This window comes from Panulirus ornatus, chromosome 8 (genome assembly GCF_036320965.1).
Source record: "Panulirus ornatus isolate Po-2019 chromosome 8, ASM3632096v1, whole genome shotgun sequence".
Classification (NCBI taxonomy): domain Eukaryota; kingdom Metazoa; phylum Arthropoda; class Malacostraca; order Decapoda; family Palinuridae; genus Panulirus; species Panulirus ornatus.
The window spans coordinates 7,003,197-7,027,352 of NC_092231.1; the positions used below are offsets into that span (position 1 = coordinate 7,003,197).

The 24,156-nt window shown below is 36.1% G+C and overlaps 1 protein-coding gene across 1 annotated transcript; it reads right to left on the reverse strand.

Annotated features, from left to right (window-relative positions):
- Positions 1-4,188: 4,188 nt before the first annotated feature.
- Positions 4,189-16,218, reverse strand: LOC139749795 (AN1-type zinc finger protein 2A-like). The gene is made up of 6 exons (XM_071664052.1): positions 16,066-16,218; positions 13,433-13,475; positions 12,946-13,117; positions 10,269-10,420; positions 9,429-9,621; positions 4,189-7,589 (listed from the first exon to the last, which is right to left on the reverse strand). Exons 1-6 carry the CDS (start codon positions 16,118-16,120, stop codon positions 7,386-7,388), a joined length of 819 nt encoding a protein of 272 aa, XP_071520153.1. The 5' UTR covers positions 16,121-16,218; the 3' UTR covers positions 4,189-7,385.
- Between the last annotated feature and the right edge of the window lie 7,938 nt (positions 16,219-24,156).

Consider the following 24,156-nt stretch of genomic DNA (forward strand, 5'->3'; position numbering starts at 1 on the left):
TCCTCTGCATAACTCTATCTATAGCCCACACCTCGAAACCATATAACATTGTTGGAACCACTATACCTTCAAACATACCCATTTTTACTGAGATAATGTTCTCGCCTTCTACACATTTTTCAACTCTCCCAGAACTTTCGCCCCCTCCCCCACCCTGTGACTCACTTCTGCTTCCATGGTACCATCCGCTGCCAAACCCACTCCCAGATATCTAAAACACTTCACTTCCTCCAGTTTTTCTCCATTCAAACTTACCTCCCAGATATACAAAGACATATACATGTATACACATGTACATAATTCTGTGGTCAAGGGTATGAATGAAGTTTTTCCTTTTATTTTTCTGAAACTGCAGTAAGAGTTTCTTTACAGGATCTAAAGAAAAGGGATCAGAGAGTACTATAATTTTGAAAGGATAAGAATTTGGGCCATTCTTTGTCTGTTTCCTGGCACTATCTCGCTGATGCGGGAAACATCAATTAAGTAAAATAAAAATAATAAAATACAATATTTTGTATTTGTTTGAGGACAATGTGTGGTGTGAGGTGGTTTGATCGAGTAAGTAACATAAGGGTGAGAGAGATGTGTGGAAATAAAAAGAGCGCGGTTGAGAGAGCAGAAGAGGGTGTTTTGAAATGGTTTGGGCACATGGAGAGAATGAGTGAGGAAAGATTGACCAAGAGGATATATGTGTCGGAGGTGGAGGGAATGAGAAGTGGGAGACCAAATTGGAGGTGGAAAGATGGAGTGAAAAAGATTTTGTGTGATCGGGGCCTGAACATGCAGGAGGGTGAAAGGAGGGCAAGGAATAGAGTGAATTGGATCGATGTGGTATACCGGGGTTGACGTGCTGTCAGTGGATTGAATCAGGGCATGTGAAGCGTCTCGGGTAAACCATGGAAAGCTGTGTAGGTATGTATATTTGCGTGTGTGGACGTGTATGTATATACATGTGTATGGGGGTGGGTTGGGCCATTTCTTTCGTCTGTTTCCTTGCGCTACCTCGCAAACGCGGGAGACAGCGACAAAGCAAAAAAAAAAAGAAAAAAATTTTCTTTTTATGCTTGTTCACCTTTTCCACTATTATGGATGATGTTTCTGGGCTGAGAAGCCCAGAGAAGTAACTTTCAACAAGGCTTTATCTTTGTCAGTGGATGAAATGAATAAAGTTTCATTTAGAATGTTCTTGCCCTAAAGTAGTCCACTTAACCCTGCTCCCACAGGAAGTGAAGCCGTAAAGGTGCAGAAGCCCTATAAAAGAGGTCATGAGGTCCCAGGTAATTATAATATATTCAGAAGTAACAAACAACATGGATGGAAGAGACAGCTGAGTCCATAGGTAGAGTCATGATAAAGCACTTGTCCTTACTAATGCATGATCGTGAATCTTTTTTTTAGATAAAGTGAAAACGAGGTAAAATAAAAGCTGTAGAGATAGACATTCTTTCTCATGCATTAAAGACAATAAAGTAAAATATGAAGGTGAGTTAAAGAAAATGTGAGAAAGAAGCATGGATAAGCTAATACTATGGTATGGCCATGTCGAAAGAACAGCAGAGGATCTATGATAGAACTGTTGAAGGTACCTCGAAAAGAGGCAGACCATGATCAAGATGGATTGATGGAGTGAGTGAATTACTGGAAGAGAAATGAATGCTGATTGCACAGCACAGACATTTTGAGTGTGATGTTGGAAATCTGAATAATGTGAGTACTTCTCATGAATCAAATTAGTGTGCAAAGTGAATAACTGAAAACTACAGCAATGTGGAAGAATCTCACACTAGACCTTATTTTGAGAATATTAATATCAAAGGCTGTCAGTTAATCCACCCCACATAAATGGGAATTGGCATAACAGTAATATACAGAAAACTACTGACATGTACTGGTGAGATGGCAAAAAATGAAAGTCATTGCCAACCAAACAAATAAAGGTGATTCTTGATTTAGTATCACTGTGTACCACCTTGGCCCATGGAGAACCTGAGAAAGCTTCACACTGCTGTCTATGATATAAACACACACACACCCTGTAAACCACCCAGGAAATACCTGTTAAGGCTGAAAAAAGTTCCACTGACAAATCTCACAAGCAGCATAGATCTACCAAAAGAAACTTTAATAAATGAATTGCAGGTTCCACTCCAGAAGCTGAAAAGGATCATGAGCCTTACTTACACAGACCAGACAGCTAACTGTCAGCAACTTAAATGAATGATCCTAGACAATAGGAGAAAAGTACTTGGTGGTAATATCATATCCCAGCTTGTACACTAAAATGTGCTGAGCCTTCCAAGGAATTTTAGATCTCAGTTCATATAATGAAATATGTTGAGCGTCCAACAGAATATCTGACGCACCTTGCATTAGATCAGAATGAAGAGAACTTACTACCCCTAGCAAGATAAAAGGGGGAATTTCATAGACTGCACCACTTATTAGTCACCTAAAAACCAGTCTACCAATTCAGCAGGATTACAAACTTCACAAGTACGACAATGGTAGTACTAGTATTATGACCATGAAATACTATGCCTTTTCTCTACCAAGTTTATCTAATTGAACTACAACTAACTCTAGCGTGACTGGACAAAATCATGAATCACATAGTTTTTGGATATCCTTGTTAAATCATATTTTCTTTTTCTTTTGTGATTGTTTGCTATTGTCTGAATTTGTAAGGTAATATTAGGAACAGATGACTGGGCTTAACAAGAAACATTCCCACGTGGTTCCCTCCTCTGTTCCTTCTATCCAAAAATAATAATGCAGATTAGACTTTTAAGTAACAAATCCTGATAATCAACAAGGTCTAATTATGACAAAGGATTGTGACAGAATTATGCCACATTGAACAAATCATCAAAAACTGATGCAGCTAAAGACTGACTGTACAAAACTCGTTACCTAGTGGTAATTGAAAATTTTCTTACAAACTGCACAATACATACAATTTTTGACATGTTCATATCAAGGAATTTACTAGGTCTGCAGTATGGATAACTATACAAAAAATTCTAAAAGATATTGGCCACTCCAAATATTACTCAACTAAGCAGACAGATGGAGCAGCTTCATGGTGGAAATGAATACAAAGCAAGAAAGTAATCCAGGGTAGTAAGAGGAGGGTAGAAGCAAGTTTTGATAATTCAGATTTTCAAAAGATGTTGTCCAGCCATTTTTCCCTCTGAAGGACTTGTGGTTCAGATTAAACCCCAGGTGAACCTTGGAGGTGAATTTTGGAGGCTGACCTCTGTTCTACCAAAAGAAAAAAAAAAAAAAAGTAGAAATAGACATAACAGGTAAATTGTGTACTACATATTATGCAAAATTCTAGCTACCATTAATCAAATAATCAGTTACCAAGAACAAACTTTTCTGGTAAAAATTAAACTAGTTCTACAAAGACTATGGTTAACAAAAGATATGCTTGGAAAACTTTTACTGCATTTCTGAAAGGTCTGAAACACCTGAGCTTCACTTTTCCGTAATCCTCAACACAGTTCTAGTAGTAATTAAGTAACTGAGAGGTAGTAAATACTAGAACTTGTATGCAAGCCTACTGCAAAATGTGAGACCTTTTTCACAATGGAAAAGAACTCCACTGCAGCAATATATTCTTAAACAGTATGTCTGAATTATCTTAGTATGTACAGAAAGAGTATCAATTAAAATTCAAATAAGCAAATTAACAAAAGCAAGCAGGCTTTTGCAGCTGTACACAGAGGTATGGCATATACAACCTGCAAGTATTGAATAAGCAGCTCCCTACTTATAACATGTAGGGTGACTGACACAGTACTTTCTACAATGTTTCAGACAGATACATAAAATAAATCTGAGCTGACCTTAATAAAAATATGAAACTATTCAGACGGGCAGTAAACCTCATGGAACACTGAACTTTCATATTTTCCTAAATTTGTCCAATAACATTAGATTTTCTATATTCATAGTCCATGGTGTCTATTCTTTCACTTTAGAATGATAAATGCATGATGGGTCATTAAAGTGAATATGCAAGATACATCACATTATAGGATAATCCTTGTTATACTATACACATATGAAACACATTTCCCTAAAAAACATGGTTGGTAAACCATACCAGATTTTGTGTTCAATATCCTATGGTAATTAGAATTTCATTCATTCTTTTTTATAGGAGATTTACAAAATCAATGATAATCATTAAATACATCCTCTTACAAATTCATTTCAAAGTTCATACTGGGGCATACATTCATAAGTGAAGACATCTACTATGCAAAGCATTTCACATGAACTAAGTCCAGTTAATGTTATCTACATTACAGGTTACAAAGACATCTTTTATCACAGATATAGAGAGGAACCATATGCAAAGTATTTTCTTACAAGACCTGTAACTGTTAATCCATAGCGTGTTTCCTTCCATAATATATCATCATGTGTCCTAGCACCCCATATAAACTGATAACACCAAAGTATGGTGTGGTGAACTGCAGAATGTTTAGGTACTGTATGGAATCTCAGGTGAATATGACTACCTTCCAACTGAACTTGACCTCAACATCTAACGGAATCTCTATGGAATAAGCCACAGAAGTCAACATGTTAAACCCTTGCATGGCTTTCCAATGGTTACTGAATTAACAGCTGAGATGTTACATGACTTTGTTACTTGGGAAACAGAGAGCTAGCAACATTCATTTTGACAAAAAAAATCAGTTTACTTTTATCCTAACACTAAAAATGCATACCCTTTACATTTAATAGATCCCAAAGATTTAATAAAAATCAATTACATCAATAGAAAGAGAATATAAAGCCTCAAGTTCACTGGAAACACCATCAAAATCAGAGCACACAAACTTGAGATGTACATGTGAATCAAGTAAGTTAATGTTATCCCAACATCTCATTGCTTGTCTTTGTATGCACTGGTTCCAGTAAAAGTGCAAAGCTACTGTACATCAGTGCTATTTTTGTTATAATCAATGAACACGTTCTCCATTTGTATATCCTTTATGGGTTTAGCATAAAGGGGAATGCGCTTTTGAGGTCTTCAATAAATACTCTTTTCAAAATGTATTAAAAATTTCACAATGCATACATATAGCTCTAGAAGTAATATTTTGAAAAGAATTTCCTTAGAAAACTATATATCCTTACCATAATTTGTCTTTTGAGTTTGGTGATGAGAATCTTTTTTGAAGAACTATTGGGTATCAGTAACTACCTCCATGAAACTTGAGACCAATAAACTACACTGTTCTTTTTAAATAAAGGGGAACTGAAATCCCCAATTCAAACATCAACTGGATGCTAAAGGATATAGAAGTTTTCTTGTTTGTACCCAAAACATCTATCAATTGTAAAATGTCAGTGTTGATATACCCAAGTCTGCAAAGAATTAAAGATAGCTACAGAGGAGCCTTGTTACACTGCACATTGTTATACAACAGCATCCACACACACTAGCCTATCAAGTGCAAAAACAAACCTTGTTTACCGATAAAACTAAAACAACCTCTTAGCTGCATTTAGAAATATCATACAAAAATTATATCTGTCTATAACTCTGGTTTATGTTCCCTTCTAGAATTCCCTCACGGCAGTGGCCATGACAATACACATCAGATGTAGCATCCAATGTCCATTTGCTAAATTCACAATAAATATGAAGTACCACCATAAGATGGTGCATTTAGTATTGTATCATTGCCTTCTCCACTTAACAATATTGGAAACAGTTTAACCTAAGGAAAACCAGCAAAAGATTGACCAAAGAGAAAGGGTGGTATTTTCTAGTCCTGGTGTTAACTGTAATAAAGTAAATTTCATTTTTACAATTATACTTGATTGCCATTTCCCACATCAGCAAGGTAGCACAAGGAAACAGACGAAGAGACACCCATCCACTCATGTGCACACACATATACATACACACCCATGCACGTACCTATACACATCACAATAATTTCAACTTTGAACTATATGGTAATTACACATTAAATATATTAATTTATGTATTTCAAGTGTAGATCACAATGTTCCAGTGCAGGAGATCAGTAAGAGTATGATGCAATTGTATGCCACAACAACAAATGAGTCACCACTAACAAGTCATGACCCTGAATGTTCACAGGTCACATGTACAAAGAATATCGTTCTGTCCCCTTCTGAAGTTTGTTTTAATCAATAGCTATTACTAAGGTGCTACAGGGTAAATATGGTACATATTTTGTTTTACTTGGTTTTCTCTCCCATCTTAATGGGGATGCTTTAGAGAAAAATGAATGACAGCCTCATGTACACACCTGGCGAGTATAACATACTGACACAAGCACCTATCACCTAAAGATGAGCCCCAGATGATTCCATGGTTTATGTATATCCAGTTAAAATTTGGGACTGTGATAATCAAACAAATTTTCATAATTTTAGTGGTAATTGGATAGCAATTGGCTATGACTTAAGTTTTAGATCTTGATCTTTGAATTTTAAGGTTATGGTACTTCTTACAAGATATGTACATTACTGCACTTTCAGCTTCTTGGATGGATCCAAGACATGAATATATGCCAGAGAAAGAAAAGGTAGGTTGTCCTGGGATTTATGAGTGTGTATCACACACAGAAACGAGACTCTGAGGCTGGGAAAAGGAATAAGAGAAAATGGGCTGAGAGAAGTACTGTATGTTGGACTCTGAATAACACCAATACACTGATGTACCAGTATTATAGTGTACTTACATTTAAAAGGCAAACCAAATTTGAAAAATACAGTATATGTGAAGAAACCAAGAGACATATAACAAATTCTGATACAATGCAGTGGCTTTACTGTAAACAACTTCAGTATAATGAGGCTCCTCTGTACACGATTTCTGAAATGGTGCTAATGACATTACATGTATTCATATCAATTACAGTTCAAATATTTTCATATTTCTCAATGGATGAAAAGACACTGAAGCTACAAGTTTTAAGAATAGTATGCATGAATATATACTAAAATTTGGATAAAAATATAACCATGAAATATCAGTGAAGTATTAATTCAAAGTCTTTCAAAAACTATAAATAGGATCATTCACCTGCATTTCTGTCTGTTCTAATGTTTCATACAATACAATATAAATTAATCTTAAGAACACTGAAAAATCCTGATAGGGCAAAGATGATAATTCCCAAGAGTGTTTAGCTTCAATTCAAACAATATGATCGTATAATACAAACTTTGAGAGGAATGAAGTTAACATTTAAGCAAATTGTACAATCAATGAAGACATATATTTGCCACACAAACAATAATGTATTTAGTCTTCAGTAAAAACAATGAACATAAGTCTCTTTTCTCAAGTGTACTAAACTTTTGAATGGTCTTTCCTTCCAAAACTAGCAAACATTACAACTGTTACTATTATTCTGATGACCATTGGCTGGCCTGGAATTCTGTTCCATACTAGCTGCAATGGCTCGAGCAACCTGAGCATCCTCATCCTCTTGAAGGTCACCCCCAGTTGACTGTGGGATTGACTTGTCCCCATTTTTGTCCTGAACAGAATTAGCAATTGCTCGTGCCAGGGCTTCATCTTCAGACTGTTGAAAATATATTAGTGAAATCGTCATGCTAGTGAGTTTTGTATATCATCATATTCAAAGTCTTTTAAGTTTGTATTCAATTCTTCAGGAACTGATTTAATAAAGTACCAAGTATTAATATCTAAGGTCAAGAACCTATTAAACTACACTGGAAGTGACTCCTAAATTGAAATCTGTATTACCAACAACTTTCATGTATTTTGGATCATAGGAACAAAAAAAAGTTTCTAGTTCTATATAAATCCTGATGTTGATGAAATGTCCACTGCATCATAACTCTTACAGCATCATCTTCACTGATAAAAAATGTATTCATGCAAGAAATTCACAAAAAAGAATATATGGAACATTGATTTTTTATGTAAATGTATGTAATTGGCAAATATTAATGTGACCAAGCTTTCTAAATGAATGCAAATTAAGAAATAAAGATAAGAACAATAGAATGTTAAGTAAAAAGGTAAAGGCTATAAGGAAAGAGATCAATCTGAAAAAGAAACATTTTTTTTTACCTTAATACAAAGGCCAGAATAAAATTTTGTTCTTTTAAGCCAGAGACAAAATTTTCTCAGAACTTTGTTCTGAAAAAAGAAAAACCCACAAGGAAGAGTTGTAAATGTAATTCAAAAGCTAGAATATACAGGACACACTTATAAAGTAACATTGATGGGGTAAATAATGAATTAAGTGAGAATGAGCCAATTCACCACAAAAGATATAACAATGATAAAGCTGTTCAATTCTTACACACATATACAAGTTGAAAGATACTGTATTGTATTGTTCATCATCAAAACAATAAAATCTATCTAGTAAATGCAATGGTGTGGAGCATCTGAATTATCATAAGATAAACTTGAATACCAAAACCCTCATAATTCCAACCATTGCCATGTCTACTTTGCAGTATCAATAACAATATGATTTACACTTTTCAAGTAATGACCAGGGTTATGTTGCAAGTCACAATATGACTCCTATCAATGGACAGGCAGACAATTTATAAATGATGACCAAAACTGACAAAGTAATCCCAAAGTATCTGCTGTAGCAGGCAGGTGAACAAAAAAAATAAGTGGTGTAATAGTTTGGTAGGCATAAGACTTAAACCTTCTTAAGTTACTATGGTTATACAGGAAGTATAGCAAATGGTACAATGGCGAAAAAAATATATGGCAGTATGGATGAAGGGACAAGAAGAGGCAGACTGTAAAATAAATGGACTGGTGCAGTGAGTGAACCATTCAAGGTTAGAGGCGTTCCAGATTGGGATGCTTGGGTAATGATTGCAGATTCTTTGCATTTAAGTCATCATGTGTTTGAAAATGGAAATTTGAATGGAGATACTTGCATGTGACCAATCAGTTTTGTGTGAAAAACTAATAATCAAGAATTAATATAGTAGTATGGAAGGCTGTTGACTTTAGCACTAGCTATGGGTTAGGTGTAAGCATAAGTGAGGTTTGAAGCTGTTTGAACTTGGTTCAATACAGTACATCCCAAGTAAATGGGTAGAGTTCAGTGTATGAAGGCTGACCAACATCCATAAAGTTACTGGAAAATGTTACTGACTTTCACTGTTGTTAAACTCCCAAAATCAAGGTTCAGCCATATTGGGTGGATAATATTCATAACCATGCACCCTTGAATTCTTTACAAGTAAACACGAAATGCTCTATGGAACATGAAAGATTATCATACTTAGGGTCATTACAAATGGCAACTGATGTGTCATCCATGAAACATTTTCAACGAACATATAGTCTGTGCAAAACAAATCAAGTGTATAAATATTACAAGAATAAGATGATAAAAACATAAATATCACAAACCCACCAGGCCACCTTGAAGAGTGGAGAGATTGACTGTCCGCACAGGCTGAACATGACTAGTAGGTCTTGGGCCTACTGAAGAGGGAGACACATATCTTAGAATGCCCTGGTTACTCTTATTATCACTGCTGTGACCTCGACTTGTACTTCCACTGCTTTGCTTTTTATTGTTGGATAATCTTGCTGTTGCAGCCGCCCTGTCAATACTTCATTTCTTCAGAAAAGACAAGAATGATGAACAACAATATAAAAAGAATTTATCCATATTTTTCTCTGTTTTACAAAATCCATCCAAGTCCAAAGATATACATTTACATGAATAAATAAGGATTCAATGAATCACCAGAAATGCTGTAAGGGACAGAAATAAGATATATGGCCATTTTTTGTCTGTTTTCCTGGTGCATATCATAGAAGGCAACCAAAGGGGGCAGGGGAAGGTTGGAGACCCCCCTGCTTGTATTTCATTTTTCTAAATGAAATTAAAAAAGAGCCAAGCACAGAGTGCTCATCCTCTTCGAAGGCTCAGGCTGGGATATCTAAATGTGTGTGGATGTAACCAAGATGCGAAGAGAGGAGAAACAGGTAGTATGTTTGAGGAAAGAAACCTAAATGTTCTGGCTCTGACTGAAACAAAGACTTGAATAAACTGTAATGTGGAATAATATAGTAATGATATTTCATAAAATTCAATGGATATTCAAGGATAAAAGCTAAATAGGTTGGTTTCTACCATCCTGTATGTGTAAAGGGTGCTAGCTCTGCATTATAAGCACATTAAAGAAGGCATGGAAACATTCTTTTCTACTGTATCTGAGTATCAATGCATGCTGTAAAAACTTACAAAGCCCGTTCACGTCCAGATGGGGGACCTTTGCAGTCATGGTCAACTACATGTCTATGTTGCAAGCAGAAGTTTTGCTTGCAGGAATCACATAATACAGGCACCACCTCTTTAGTTTTGCAACGTGCTGCAGAGCATTTGTTAGTGTAGATCTGAAAGGAGAGGAAAGTTAGAGAAAACCTTAGTACTGCTTCATACGTTACTGGATGCCCATTCATATTCTTTAATGAGAGCTGATTCAGCATTTCTGTCTATGAAGATGATGGGACCCACTGAATACACAACACATATAAAAGCATAAAATCACAAATCTATTTCCTTTTGCTTAATGAAAATGACCTGCAAACTACTAATATAACATGTCTGACTGATGTATCCTAAAATGTTAAACAGTGGCCTAGCCAACCACTTAACCAGCCTGTGTAGTGCACTTCCAACACACAAAATACAGTGCAGTTGGCTTGTAAACTTTTGGAAGGCCTCTCATTCTTGGTAGGCAATGGGTTTTCAAGGAAGCTTATCAATTTCTTCCCATCTCTAACTTGTCTACCACTTTTCTCACATCCCTTTAGAACTTTGCTGCTATGCTGTTTGCAAATATCAATAGAGACAATGGAGCAAACACAATTAATTACCTAATCCCTGAAAGGCAAACAGCAAACTGGTGTTCCTTCCTTAATGTCAAGAGAATCCAACTATGGTGAAAGAATATACATACCTACCACACCATTTCACCCCCCATCCCCCATAAATGAAGCACATCTAACCCAAATCAACGAAGCAACAGCCTCTTCAACCAAAGAACACACAAACAAATTCATCATACACCCCAAAATAATTAACCACAAGCCAACAAAATTCCAAAATACAGGAATCAAGAAAACCTACATACAATACAATCTCTACCAACTGCTCACCCACCCTTCACTCCCAATGACACTTGCAACTCAATTAAACTTTACATAACTCCCCTGCAGCAGGCTCTGACAACATATCAAAATTCAGTTGGGATTACAGTCTGAGATTTGGTACTGTACATAACATAAAGAATCTTTTAATATCTCATCTAACTGAAGCATTCAATCATCGGTAGGCTTTGAGCATCAAGTTTTTTGATAAAGAAAAAAAAGGAGTCCATAAACAGTCTGTTAACTTGAAGACTACATATATATGCAATCTCAGCTTGTCCCAGTCAACTCTGTGATGATCATCTCTTACATGACAAGATAGTGTACCTTGCTAGGATAAACTTCTAATATTGTACTTGTACTGGCTTAGTCTCTTACCTAATTTCTTTCCTCTCTGAACTAATACACTGCCTGACAACATTTGCATGGTACATTGTAACATCTTTGTCATTACCTAAAGAAGGTTATTTCATACTTGAAAACAATAATGATGTTAAAAGGTCTTGATATTTTCAATGGAAGTACCAGATTTTTAAAAATCTCGCCTCCTATTCGCAGTGTTTTTATACCAGAGCTTAGGTATGTTGATGATATACCTGTACTTTGTCTCTAACCAGAAAATAGTGATCCATCTGAATTTCCAGATGTAAATAGATTAGTTCAAATGATTAAATTCAAGCCTGAAAAATAAATTGATGTGTTTTTGCTTATCTTGAAGCATCAAATCGATTAAAATTAAAGAATTAAATGAAACCTACTCAATTGACTGCTATGTACATCCTTTTTTATATCATTTGGTATTATCAAGTAATATGTTTGTAACAGCCCTTAAAATTTGTGACTCTTAGATGATAACTAAGAATATATATATATATATTGGCCAAAACATTATGTTATCTGTCTGTATTTACATATGTGTTGACAAAACTTTCTTACTACAACATTAATGCAGTGGATTAAACTGCATCACAGAGGTCAAGAATCCAAGCAATGGAAATGAGCTATTTCAGAGGAGACTAGATGGAATGAAGAAATAAATGAGGGGGTGTGCGAGAGACTTCGTAGAGCAGGGAAAACAAAGGGAATATTTTGTGGAGTGCAGAGTGGGTGAAACCTAATAATTTGAGGTGGTTTGGGCATGTGGTAAGAATGCAACACAGGAAATTTACATGGAGAGTGTATGACAGCACAAGAAAAGGGGTAGGCATGAGAGGAAGACACATGGGGATATATATAGTGGAAGACTACTGGATGGAAAGAAACGGTGGAAGAATGAGTGGAATGGCTCATGTCATGGAGGCATGTAAGGACAGGAATATGCGGAGACCACTGCCATGGCCACCCTCTACATGGTTCCCAGAGGGAATAACCATCAGAGATATAGATAGATAGATAGGGGGGTAGGTAAACAGATAGATGGGACAACACTAACATGAGAAACTACTTACCCTCTCATTCTCCCAAGAGCTATTGTCATTGTAACAACAGCTATTATCAATCTACCAAGAGCTATTATCATTCTAAAAACAGCTGGTACCATACACTACAAACAAAACCCCATATCTCCAATTCTTCTTCTTTGAGTTATGAATTTCAAAACACTTAACAGGTTTATTTGGGATGATAAGAATTAAGACATGAGAAAGTACTGTGATGTTTACCAACTTAAATGTCTGAGGAATTCCACATGCAAGATATACTCTAGAGAGTACAACATTATCATTTCTGACAAAAAAACTGTTCAATCATATAAATCATTTGAATTTTACCTTTTTCTTTTTGTTTTTACAATTGTTTTCCATGTGATCATTTACAGCTAAGTCAGGTGGCTGTCCCCTTTTGCTTGGAACTGGTTGATTACATAAAGGACATATAGGCACTTGGACATCTGCCTTGTAACTCTCTGTGCAATTATGGGATTCATACTTATGGTGGTCAACACTGAAATGTAAAAAGGATTTAATGTAGGAGTTTAAGCAATAATCTGTTCGGCCAATCACAATATAAATTTACTTCATCAATATCATAATATATAAGACTATAGAAAGGATAAAGAAACCACTTTTGCAAAAACATCTGACATTAACTTCAAGACATAAGATCAAACTTTAAAAACTAGAGAGGCAATAATGCATGCTCTTGATGATAAAGGAAGGAATGAATAGTCCATAAATTTGGTGATATTTGAATACAATATAAAGAAGTCTTAATCTTTAGTATCAAGTAAAAGAATGAAAAAAAAGATGCTCAACTTACCAGAATTCTTTTTTGCACAGGTTACATATGATGGGTAGGAAATCTGAAAAGAAAAACATTGTACATTACATTCACAGGAACTTGTGAGTTAATAAAAAAAAAACAAGAAAAATGTATGTATGTCTCTTTATCCAATAGCTATCCTGAATATTTGGAAATAATCAAAAGACAAAAAAACAAAAGAAAATCAAACAACTATAAATTAATGTTATAATGCTGTTCTCTTTCCTGTCGAAACAGTTTAGTTGTAAAATAATTCATCATGACATCCTCAGCAAATTCTGTGTGATTAAACAGGCATTTTCAAGAGCAAATGCAAATTAATTAATACTCAACAAAAAAATTACTTTAATTCAAATATAATTCTTAACAAAGCTCAAGAAATACTACAATACTGATCAGTAACAGAAAACTTGGTATGGGCACAATGTACACCTTTCAAATTACAGTATACACTTCCCATTCCAAAGTTACAGCCATACATTTCTATGAATATCGAATATCTTTCATTGAAAACCCCATAAGAAAATGAGGATTCACCATAACAGGACAGTGTAATCCTGAAAACTTCAGTCACACATGCATAGCTTTCCTATATTTTCTCTTTTTCATAATTGATCACCATTTCCCACACTGGCAGGGTAGCACCAGAAACATACAAAGAAAGGCTATATCCACTTACATTCTCAATTTGTCATGTGAAATGATTTCCCTTATACATGAAAAAATATCAAATACACCTAGATTTGGTAGTTTTCAATGTCCATACGAAAGGCATATAAAATAAGGTAAAGAGATTCTACATTACTCAGCCCATGGTAGATGTTGAATTAGGCTTCATAGTTAGTCTGCATTTCAATTCTTCATTATTGGATTGATAATAACTTCTGCTTGTTTTGGAAAAAAAAATACAAAAAATAAGTACAAAAAATAACTTCTGCTTGTTTTGGAAAAAAAATTACAAAAAATAACTACATAACACTGTACATTTACCCTTATCCCTATACACAATCACAATTTAGCCCCATATTTCTCTCTAGATATGAAATGAATTTATTTGGAATGAAGAAATTCATCCTATTTAACACAACATACACATCCACCCATAAGCCCACTACAAAACAGTTGCACATGAGTTCACCTGAGCAAAAATCCCAAATTGTTCCAGTAATGGAATTCTGGAAAACGGGCTGTCATTCACAAGAACCTGTGCCAAGCTTAAACTTACTGAATCTATACACCCAAATTCTTTCTAAAAACAATACTTTCATGCTATATCATTATCTCTGGGGTGTAAGTGAAGCTGTTTTGCGAGTGTACTTTAGTGCATATAAGGTAGACTGTGAGTGACACAGCATCATTAGAATAACTTTTTAGTGTGGGTATAAGGCTTTAAAGGAGAGGGCTTTTGGTTACCTGCCTGCTTCACAGTTCCACAAAAACATTACCAGTGCTTTGCAATTATGGTTTCTTTAACATATATTTACAGAGGTCCCTTACTTACTGCTGCATCATCAACCATGGTGTTGAGGATACAGGCATAAAATAATGTATAACATTTTACATGTCAGCTATGCCCCACTGTATACCTCCCATTCCTCACCCACTCTAGTCTTCATTCACCCTCACCTTTTGCCACTCTACACTCAATCTCTCAAGATATCTCTACAAATAAACCCCTTTCCCAAGCTTGTTCACTCACTTTCACCACATTCATCTCACCCATATCAGGTCCTCTTTTCTAAAATACCTCAACAAACCTTTCACCTCATCTCCAACAAATGATCAGACATCCCACCAGGAGGCTCTCTCAATACACTGACATCCAAGAGTATCTCTTCTGCATGCCTATTAAAAAGTACATAATCCATTAATAAAGGAGGCAGAAACAAGGGTCTTGCCGAGAGGGGGGGATGAGGGTGTTGCATCAGCTACCATTTGTAGATGACAAACACCCGGTGGCAGACTCCAGAAAGAAACTTTTTAAGCTGTTAACATTTACATTAATGTGCAAATGAACTCCCTCGAGGAGGTAGCCACAGCAAAAGAGTCTCTGTAACAGGTGAATTCCAGTGCTCCTTCTTAGCCTTTTAGTGCCTCACCCTGATTTCTACAAATGTTTCACTTAAGTTTTGTGATAACTAGCCCCAAATTTTTCTTGCTCTTCATTCCCCTCACCTTTAAAGCCTCATACCCACACTAAAAAAAGTTATTCTAATGATGCTGTGTCACTCACAGTCTACCTTATACGCACTAAAGTACACTCGCAAAACAGCTTCACTTGCACCCCAGAGGTAATATGGCGCCCCTGAACTGATAATCTACCTTAATAATGACAATTATATCGATTTCTAATAACATTTCATGTACTTTTATCTTAATATCACATTCTTCCTCATCTTCATGACCCTCCACTACCGACTTAATTATCGTACAGTTAAGAAAAAAATCTAAGTCATCCATATCCAGTCTCAATGTATTCTCCACAAAATACACTTTAACTCCAAAAAAAAGTCCATCTATTCCAGATACATGTATGGCGCCCCCATCACCATTTAACCCAATTCATTATTACATACATGTATAAGTATATATTTAGCTAACTGAAATCAAAGTTCTTTATTTCTACATACCCAACTGACGACAGGTTGGTTCTGAGCAGTGCGTTCCTATATGTGGTAGCTCCATTATTGTTGGTATATGTCAGTATATTTACTCGTTTATCCACTACGTGCCAGCACTTCCGTACTACTCAGCTCAAGGAAAGAATGGCTCAGCTGATTCAGTCTGTGTATTTATATGACGTCAGAGGACAAGTGGTTGGCATAATAATATGTATGGTGAACATTGAGGTACAACTAGTATGCACAATAATTCACATAAAGTATTAAGAATGTCCAAAATAAAATATATGAAACTCATTCACTCAAGTGTATAGATACTTTATATATCCTATATCTAAAAGAAGAAGAATATAACTTGTGGCTGCTATTACTATTATTACTCCTATGAGCCATTCTACAAGGTACGTTTACAAACTCTGTTGCATCACCTTCACTTGATTCACCACCGTAAAGTCTGTAAGTTCTGGAATTATCTAGATGAAAACATGTCTGAGTAAGAAGTGATAAAGCAAGTCATTATGTTGTGAATAGGTGCATTGGATATTCTCCAACTAAAACTCTTATAAAGCTAACGAGCAATGCAACAAGTGACAGAACCTTGTTGGGTTTTCATTTAGTTGTTTGGTGATATACTTAGAAAATTCAGTCGAATAATTACAGTAATGTTATATTAGCAGTTCAGGGCTTGGTTAGGTTGTGTTGCTCTTCTGTACAGCGAAAAGTATAGCATACTGTCATCGGGATGGAGATCGCTAGACAAAGTCGGAAATATATATATATATATATATATATATATATATATATATATATATATATATATATATATATATATATATATATAGGGGATAGGGGAGAAAGAATACTTCCCACGTATTCCCTGCGTGTCGTAGAAGGCGACTAAAAGGGAAGGGAGCGGGGGGCTGGAAATCCTCCCCTCTCTTTTTTTTTTTTCAATTTTCCAAAAGAAGGAACAGAGAAGAGGGCCAGGTGAGGATATTCCCTCAAAGGCCCAGTCCTCTGTTCTTAACGCTACCTCGCTACCGCGGGAAATGGCGAATAGTATGAAAAAAAAAAAAATATATATATATATATATATATATATATATATATATATATATATATATATATATATATATATATATATAAAGTAAATGGTAATCACAACTTTAAGTCGACTGGGTCTTTTACAGTATTTCAGTAGTTCGCCAACTATGCTGCAATCCTTTTGGATTATGTGGATTTGTTATTTGGAGAGTTCCCCTGCTATGGAGATAAGATAAAGTTTCCAAGTATTGATTCTTAACGAGTTTATCAGCTACTTTAACCTCATGGTTTCCGGGGTCTCCCTAATCAGTCAAATACAACTATATGCAAGAGGATTGTGGCATGCTCACCGGAATACATCTCTAATACTGTAGGACACCAGGTCAGCTAAAGAAATTTATCATCGTATTAACAATATATTACTTTTCTGGATGTAGTTTGTGGTTTTGCAGCCTCCATTCCGACGATGGGACACCATACTTCTTGTTCTGTAGCAGGACATGCCATGCTCAACCTAACCTTTGTAACATAGATCAACTTAATGTAACCTAGACCTGTTATTACAAATATATATTTCATTAGCTCACTATTCCTCTTACAGCATTACAGATGTATTTCATTGACCATGCTCCAATTCTTTGGAATTTTGTTGTTTTGAGATACTAATTTCCAAGGTATTGCAATGTTATTTTAATGTTTAATATCATGCTTTGCTGGTTTATTCATTACAATATATTTTATAAAGTACTTAAAAACATAAATAGGTACTTTTCAAGGCTAGAGTCGATGCAGAGCTAAACTTGATTTTTACGAAGAATAAGAGGGGCTTAGTTTGATTAGGTTAATCTTTATATTGTATGAAACTAAATTCTCGAGGTGATGAGGCCAACAAGTTGGTGATGATATTGTTTATTTCAAGTTATCGTCCATCTTTGAGCTTTGTTTCGGCAGACCATTGTTACATGGAGGTAGGTCAGTGTCACATTGAGGCAAGCTAGGATTTGGACGGGCAAGGAGGGATATTCTTATGAATATCAGTTTTGCAGAAAACTTTTCTTTTACAAGGAAAGTTGATTAATACAGTAATAGAAATAAATGATAATGAAATGTCATAATTCAACTTAACCCTTCTGCATTATAACATGATTATGGAGTCTGTGAAAATCAAGGAAAATGTTGAGTTAAAAGATATAAAAGTGAATGAAATATTTCTTCAAATCAATAAAGATATCTAAGGAAACGCCATCTAACTTCCCCTGCCAGCAAATGTTTACCTTATTTTGTGTATTATTAAGTGACTTTTTTCTGATATTATTTGCATGTTGTTGGGGGCCATTTCATTCCTTCTCAAGTAGCAAATAAAAAAAGTTCAATAGATAGAGCTCCATGAGTGTAAAATTCTATCCCTGTAATGTGCAAATAAGTACCGTAATTGCTACAAGCAAATGCACTGGACCACATGGTATGCGGCAGCAGATAACAGTGTCATTGATGTTCCTTTAAGTGTAACATGGAAAATTAAGGTAAATAGCTGCTGTGAGAATTTAGGTGAGGTTTTCATGGGTTCTAAAGATTATTCGTTGTTTAACTATACATTTACTTGCATTTCAAAGCCCTTCCTACTCCAGCTTTATTTACATTATATAAGAAACATGCTACTTTATCTAATCATGCTGAACCACTCCAACTCTGTTCTATAAATGTTACCATTGTAGAACATTGTCACTTATATTCCAAAGATAAGATGGTAATGCTAAACTGGTACCCTACCAAAAATATACGTATACAATATACTGTAACATATAATTCATGGAATCTTTATAATTGATTTCATTAATAATATTTCAAGTGCTCATTTCCGTAGCTGTCATATACTTGTTGAGGCAACTTTAGCTAACTGGACACAAGATTTATCCATCGTACATGAGTGAAACTATTTACCTTGTATACCGTACTTTTGCAATATGGATGCAAAGGGTCGAGTTTTTTTGGTGGAAATTTTGAATGCAGGAGTAGGTAATGTGGTAATTGAAGATATAAATGAGGGACATATGGTACCCGGTATAAATGAAAGTGTTGAATAACTTGTTAAACTGTATGTTGGAAAGGGTTTGGTGATGGGAAATACTCGATTAAAAAAGAAAAAGCGGCTTACATATTTGGGTGAGTGATGGGAGGGACTTAAAACATCAAGTACTTGAATTGCAATGGAAATTATTTACAATGTATAATGTATAACTGTGATATCCCTCTCCCCTCTAATTTGAAAGGGAAATCCATGATAGGGTTAACTATATCAGGGGCGAAGCTTGGCTGCTTAACTTGTAGGTGGTTAACCGGCAACGGTGTTAGAAGGTATCTATCCATGGCCGGCCAATAGGCATGGAGTGCGCGTTCTCATTAATGGTCCGTCGATTATATATAGGTTCACATTATTATATATTTTATTTATTATACTTTGTCGCTGTCTCCCGCGTTTGCGAGGTAGCGCAAGGAAACAGACGAAAGAAATGGCCCAACCTCCCCCATACACATGTATATACATACGTCCACACACGCAAATATACATACCTACACAGCTTTCCATGGTTTACCCCAGACGCTTCACATGCCTTGATTCAATCCACTGACAGCACGTCAACCCCGGTATACCACATCGCTCCAATTCACTCTATTCCTTGCCCTCCTTTCACCCTCCTGCATGTTCAGGCCCCGATCACACAAAATCTTTTTCACTCCATCCTTCCACCTCCAATTTGGTCTCCCTCTTCTCCTTGTTCCCTCCACCTCCGACACACACATATATCCTCTTGGTCAATCTTTCCTCACTCATCCTCTCCATGTGCCCAAACCACTTCAAAACACCCTCTTCTGCTCTCTCAACCACGCTCTTTTTATTTCCACACATCTCTCTTACCCTTACGTTACTCACTCGATCAAACCACCTCACACCACACATTGTCCTCAAACATCTCATTTCCAGCACATCCATCCTCCTGCGCACAACTCTATCCACAGCCCACGCCTCGCAACCATACAACATTGTTGGAACCACTATTCCTTCAAACATACCCATTTTTGCTTTCCGAGATAATGTTTTCGACTTCCACACATTCTTCAAGGCCCCCAGAATTTTCGCCCCCTCCCCCACCCTATGATCCACTTCCGCTTCCATGGTTCCATCCGCTGCCAGATCCACTCCCAGATATCTAAAACACTTCACTTCCTCCAGTTTTTCTCCATTCAAACTCACCTCCCAATTGACTTGACCCTCATTAATCATCATTAGAATTCCGTACTCAGAAAATAGCTCACTCTCGCACAGGACTACCCAACAACCTGTTTACTAACATCTCAAAAATTTTGCTTGACGAGAGCCCTATTTTTCATATAATGTAGGTGAATCTCCCCCTCGCCCCCCATTAGGTTAGCTCCTTGGGCTAAATGCAGTTTGATCATATGAAGAGGAAGTGCCCCTGACGATTCATGCAGATGAATCAGTGACACAAATTGATTTAATTGCATTGCGACGATAATTATTCGCTTTCAAAATATTTTTTTGGAACATCAGCTTTGTTTCTTATTTTGACAGTGAAGTTTATATCGACTCAGGATAGATATAACGAACACATGGGGAGAATGTGACCCTTACGACATGTAGAGAAAAGAACAACCCAAGATGACCTTAACCCTTGAATTGTATGTTAATTATTAGGATCTGTGAATGCATTACCATAGGTCGTATCATATGTGCCCCCCCATTCCATCCCCGCATTTGCCAATGAAATCCGTGTGGCGACCCACGAGACTAATTGAATACGTAAATGGACTTAACCCTTTCTTTATGTGCTGAGAACTTAGTTGAAGAATAGTGTATTACCCCATATTTGATATCTTTGCGCCCATTTTGATTGTGAAATCCGCATTTCGAAACTAAATTAAACAGACGGAATGTCCCCCCCCCTCCCTCCCACATTTCAGTATGTACAGAGAATTGAGTAGTTCAGTTTAATGAAAATGCCGTTCTGACGACTTAAGCTTAATTCACAAGACATTACTGTCTGTAACATCTTAGTTAGCAGTGAAAACCACTTTTTTTTTTTTTACCAGGCTAGACGTGCCAAATGCATTGGCAACAGACACGTTGTGCCTCTTACAGGTTATATAGAGAAATTAGTGGCCAAAATGATTTAACCTTTAAAATGTAAAGCAGATTTTTATGCATGATATGTACTTCGCTGTATGTGTTACTATTTCCCCGTTTTGACTGAAATGCGAGTTGAGTCAGGTTATATACAACGAACACATAAAGGGGATATACACTTTATAGTATATAATGTGAAGTGGAAACGTAATTTAACCCTTAAATTTCGAAAAAGATACGGTGTTTAAGAAATCAAACAGTCAGACATGGAATCTCAATTAGAAAAATAAAGGCTGACTTAGAAGTAGATCGGATGAAACACGGCAACAGAATATGGACCAGGGTATTCAAAATCCAACACGATCCTTGTCAGTCATGGCTGCTACCAGTCACGCTTCTCATTTCTCCGATATTTTTTAAATTAATTATGAAATCTCACAATTTCTGTATCCAGTTCAATTATATATTTTGTACTTCTTGATGGTATTCTTTGCTTTGTGCTATCAGTCATTTTCAGTGTATTGGGAGGACTACTTCTTAAATTGTTCGGTTATGGTTTTGAGTGATTTTATAATTCATCTATTATACTTTGTCGCTGTCTCCCGCGTTGGCGAGGTAGCGCAAAGAAACAGACGAAAGCATGGCCCAACCCACCCCCATACGCATGTATATACATACACGCCCACATACGCACATGTACATACCTATACATTTCAACGTATACATACATACATATACATACACAGACATATACATATATGCACATGAACATATTCATACTTGCTCCCCTCATATGTTCTCGTCGCCACCCAGCCACACATGAAACGCCGTCTCCCGCGTTAGCGAGGTAGCGCAAGGAAACAGACGAAAGCATGGCCCAACCCACCCGCATACACATTTATATACATACACGCCCACATACGCACATATACATACCTATACATTTCAACGTATACATACATACATATACATACATAGACATATACGTATATGCACATGTACATATTCATACTTGCTCCCCTCATCTGTTCTCGTCGCCACCCCGCCACACATGAAATGCCCCCCCCCCCCCCAGCTGTCATGTGTAATGCACCGAAACCTCAGCTCCCTCTCCACATCCAGGCCCCACAGACCTCTCCATGGTTTACCCTAGAGGCTTCACATTCCCTGGTTCAATCCATTGACAGCCCGTCGACCCAGGTATACCACATCGTTCCAATTCACTCTATTCCTTGCACGCTTCTCACCCTCCTGTATGTTCAGGCACGGATCGCTCAAAATCTTTCTCCATTCTGCACTCAATCTCTCCTGGTACTTCCTCACACAAGCCTTTCCAAGCTCACTTACTCTCACGACTCTCTTCACCCCAACATTCTCTCTTCACAAGATAATGCTCAGACATCCCTCCAGTTGCCCCTTTCAGCACATTAACATTTCTTCTCATGACCAGGTGCATAGGCACCAATAATCACCAATCTCTCTCCATCCATTTTTGAGTGATATATATATATATATATATATATATATATATATATATATATATATATATATATATTATTCTATTTATTTATTATACTTTGTCGCTGTCCCCCGCGTTAGCGATGTAGCGCAAGGAAACAGACGAAAGAATGGCCCAACCCACCCACATACACATGTAAATACATACACGTCCACACACGCACATATACATACCTATACATCTCAACGTATACATATTTATACAAACACACAGACATATACATATATACACATGTACATAATTCATACTGTCTGCTCTTACTCATTCCCGTCGCCACCCCGCCACACATGAAATGACAACCCCCTCCCCCCGCATGTGCGCGAGGTAGCACTAGGAAAAGACAACAAAGGCCACATTCGTTCACACTCAGTCTCTAGCTGTCATGTATAATGCATCGAAACCACAGCTCCCTTTCCACATCCAGGCCCCACAGAACTTTCCATGGTTTACCCCAGACGCTTCACATACCCTGGTTTAATTCATTGACAGCACGTTCTACATTCTACATTTATTTTCCCCACAATCATTTATTGTCAGACGAGATATATTTATATGAAACGAGTTATATTTGTGGAATAACTTAAGTACGTGTTAATGATCTTAAATAAAAAAAAAAGATGTATTTATGCTAGTAACTGTTTTAGTTCGCTAATAGCAATTTTCAGTCATTTAAGAAATTATTTTGTATTCATTTGTATTTTGATATTTAATGTTACTGTATCCCTTGAATGTATTTTGAGGACCACATTAAGAATAAGTATATATATACTTATGATGTATGTGCTATCGGCTGTGAAATTGAATTAGTTTATGAAATAAGCTGTCCAATAAATAGATAGTATTTGTATATACTTTATGTACTAATTTCTTTGATTTTTTTTATGTACATAATGAATTTTGTCAAAGAAAACTCGATATCATACTTTAAAAGAATTAATATGTAATTTGCGGATTTCATATTTCGTATCATATTTCTCTTTACTTATATAAAGTCTGTCCTCACAAAGGATCTAAACTGCATGAACATTATTTTAAAGTTATTTTTAATCCTCATATTCTTTACCATTATACAATGAATAGTTTAGTATCAGATGGAGGTAATTGAATATTAAATATATGTCTTACAGACATGCATTTTAATATGACAGCTAGGTAACATCCACAGAACCATTTGTCACATGAAAACGGTCTAGAGATTAAATCAAATTCATTAGAATTAATAAACGTCCATAAAAAGCTGCTCAGAGGATCATGGTCCCTTGGTACATTCAGTAAAGAAAAACTGTCGCGCATTACTGAATCAAAAAAGGTTGATAAAAACCACATTAAGAAAAAACGTTACAAGTTAGGGGGGCACTATATCTCGAGGGATCTTCCAAAATGGAGACATCCA

Bases quoted from the DNA above. Each gene is read 5' to 3' on its own strand.
- LOC139749795 (XM_071664052.1), bottom strand. From the start codon at position 16,120: ATGGAGCTACCACATATAGGAACGCACTGCTCAGAACCAACCTGTCGT. The intron at 13,118-13,432 runs GTAAGTTGAGCA...TTTACATTTCAG, and splicing joins CTGTGCAAAAAAGAATTCTG to TGTTGACCACCATAAGTATG. The intron at 7,590-9,428 runs GTGGGTTTGTGA...TATTTTCAACAG, and splicing joins CCACTCTTCAAGGTGGCCTG to TCTGAAGATGAAGCCCTGGC.